Source organism: Cannabis sativa, chromosome 3 (assembly GCF_029168945.1).
Source record: "Cannabis sativa cultivar Pink pepper isolate KNU-18-1 chromosome 3, ASM2916894v1, whole genome shotgun sequence".
Lineage (NCBI taxonomy): Eukaryota > Viridiplantae > Streptophyta > Magnoliopsida > Rosales > Cannabaceae > Cannabis > Cannabis sativa.
The window spans coordinates 59298389-59301391 of NC_083603.1; the positions used below are offsets into that span (position 1 = coordinate 59298389).

General features: G+C 34.9%; 1 protein-coding gene across 1 annotated transcript; it reads left to right on the forward strand.

Annotated features, from left to right (window-relative positions):
- The first annotated feature begins 478 nt into the window (after positions 1-478).
- LOC115710234 (transcription factor MYB106-like) lies at positions 479-2197 on the forward strand. The gene is made up of 3 exons (XM_030638581.2): positions 479-757; positions 863-992; positions 1077-2197. The coding sequence occupies exons 1-3, from the start codon at positions 646-648 to the stop codon at positions 1861-1863; spliced, it is 1029 nt and encodes a 342-aa protein (XP_030494441.2). The 5' UTR covers positions 479-645; the 3' UTR covers positions 1864-2197.
- Positions 2198-3003: the final 806 nt, after the last annotated feature.

Below are 3003 nucleotides of genomic sequence, written 5' to 3' on the forward strand. Positions count from 1 at the left end.
AAAAGTCTAACATGAATGAAAGTTCAGGGGGCAAAATTTAGTACATTTTAAAGTTTGAGGGGCATGATTTGGTAGATATCAAAGTTTGAAGAGTATGGTTTAATACATAAAGAATCATTGAAATAGTAAAATTAAATGAAATTAGACAAAAGTACTTAAATCCAACAATCTCAATAGTTCGCGGAGCATTTTCAACGATCTTAAAAGTTCTGGGGGCAAAAATCCTAATTAGCTTTCTAAAAAATATATAAAAAAAATATTGATTTTTTTATGTGATAAAAAACAATGTAATAATAAATAATCTGAAAAAATAGTTATTTTACCACATATTTTAAAATAACAACATTTATTAACAGAGTTTTATAATTTGAGTAAATTAATATAATTTGCTAAGTTCTTTTGACACATTTCCCATATATGTGATTACTTTATTTCTCCAGCTTTTCTGATTTCTCCCCACTTACGTACGTACCCCACTTTTCATCTCTGATCTTTTCAACTTACTCTAGTAGTACGAGTACTACTATACTATAACTACTACATTTATATATATCTTTAAAACCAAACAAAATATTGAATTTACGGTTTTGCTTTGAGTAGGATTAAAAGATTTCTATCACAAGAACTTAACAATTTAGAGACAATATGGTTCATCGTTTGAAGAGAGGTCCATGGAAACCAGAAGAAGACAAAAAGCTCTTAGCCTATATCCAACAACATGGCCATGGAAGCTGGCGTTTGGTGCCCAAAAAAGCTGGTAGCTACTTCATCTTTCATTATTAATAAATAAAATGCACACCATCTCCATATTTAGATATATAACCTAGTTTTAATTAATATATAACCTATGATCCAAAAACAGGTCTCCAAAGATGCGGAAAAAGCTGCAGATTGAGATGGACAAATTATCTTAGACCAGATATTAAGAGGGGAAAGTTCACATTACAGGAAGAAAGAACAATCATTCAACTACATGCTCTATTAGGAAACAGGTACCATACTGTATATTATATAAATGTCACTTTCTTTTTAGTTTCTATTAATTTTAGTTTCTAAAAGTATAACCTTTTATTTAGGTGGTCAGCAATAGCCTCTCACTTGCCAAACAGAACAGATAATGAGATAAAGAACTACTGGAACACTCATCTGAAGAAAAGGTTGACTACGATGGGTATTGACCCAGTCACCCATAAGCCTCTAAAGCACACTCTCCGCTCAGTCGCCGCTGACCCAAAAGACGTTTCCAAGCTCAGCCACATAGCTCAGTGGGAGAGCACGAGGCTCGAAGCGGAGGCTCGGCTTGTTAGAGAGTCAAGGCTCCTTAGAGAAATAGACGAGAGAAACAGTAATAAGAGTAACACTAGTACGCCGTCCGATATACTCGCCGCCACGTCGGATGAGATACTGAAGAAGATGCCCACCACATTCGCTCCGCCGCGGTGCTTCGACATTTTGAAAGCGTGGGAGAGCCGTCTGTTCTTTTCGAAAAACAAAGAAAGAAGTGATCATCGTGACCGTACATTTAATAACACTAGTATTAACGGTGGTGGTGAAGCGAGAGCCAGCTTATCCTTTGGTTTCACTGGTAGTACTACTGATACTACTGCTGAGCTTAGCTACATGACGGCGCCGTCAAGCCGTACTAACGGAGGGTCACCGTTAAGATTTGACGAGATATTCGAGAACTGGGACGGCGGCAGTGATGATTTATTTTCAGAGCAGGTGTTCAGCACGCGCCTCATGGAAGCTGAAATTAATCCAGCGATATGTAATGATCATCAGGACATTGGGAATCACACTGAAAGAGGCATTTGCGATGTGCAATATGAAGTGAACAGGAACCATTGGAATGGGGGTATTTAATAATGGCTATTTGTTGAATAATTGTTGACCCTCAAATTTACCCGTGCTCTAAACTAGTTTGATTTGAAACTTTGTCTCATGTGTGCATGTCCTATTTTAATGAATCAAACGAAGCAACTTAATTAAAATATTATATTTCTTATATTCTATGTTTAAAAGATTATTAAACTTAGTTATTTTAATTATGGGTGTTCATCAAGATGTATACACGCTACAAACTATCCTCACTACACAAAAATAGCACCTTGAAATCTTTATAGTGTTGTGGTTTGTTTCGCAGCGTGTGGTGCACTATAGTTTGCGTATTAAATTTATTAATCACAGTTTAAATCAATTTAAATTACACTGCATTATATAATACAAACTTATTGATGTTTACAACATTATTTATATATTTTTTTATATATATGACCAAATATAAGTATATTATATTGTTATTCGCATTTTTAAATGAGGACACATGTAATTTCCAAAACCGATTACAAATCAATCACTTTAGGCCTAACCAAGATAGTGTGCCACATTAATTACCGAATTCAACTGAAAGAGCGAGCAAGATAGTGCATAATCAATTCTTTAAAATAATTGGACCTATAGTCGTCGGAAATAGTCAATTCTTTAAAATAATCGCCTATAGTCATCCAAGCGAGCGGGATAGTCATCCAACATAACTTGAATCCAGAAAATATCATTTAGAGCGTCTGGAGAAGTAATTCAGAAGTGTCCGGACATCCTGCTCAGTATCACACTCATTAATTATCAAATCCCACTAATATATAAAAAATTGGGTTTTTTTTCAACTAATTTAAACAGTAGGGCAAAGTGTCTTCAGTGATCTCTATGATTGTCGCCTATTCGACCGTCAAGAAAACTTGAAAGAATAGGCAATTGTGCAAAACTGTCAGGGATACTGATCAGTATAGGCACCAATACTTAGGCGATTATTTTAAAGAATTGATTATGTACTTATTGTCAACGCTTTTGCACAATCGGCTAGCTATGCAAAACTAAAAAAAATTAGGTTTTTCAATGACGCGCGGTTTCTTTTTTCCACATTGGGTTGCAGAATAGTGACAAAATGCAAAATTTCTACTATTTTTCCCCGCATTGCTTGTACATTTTGTTGAAGCAAAAATCTAG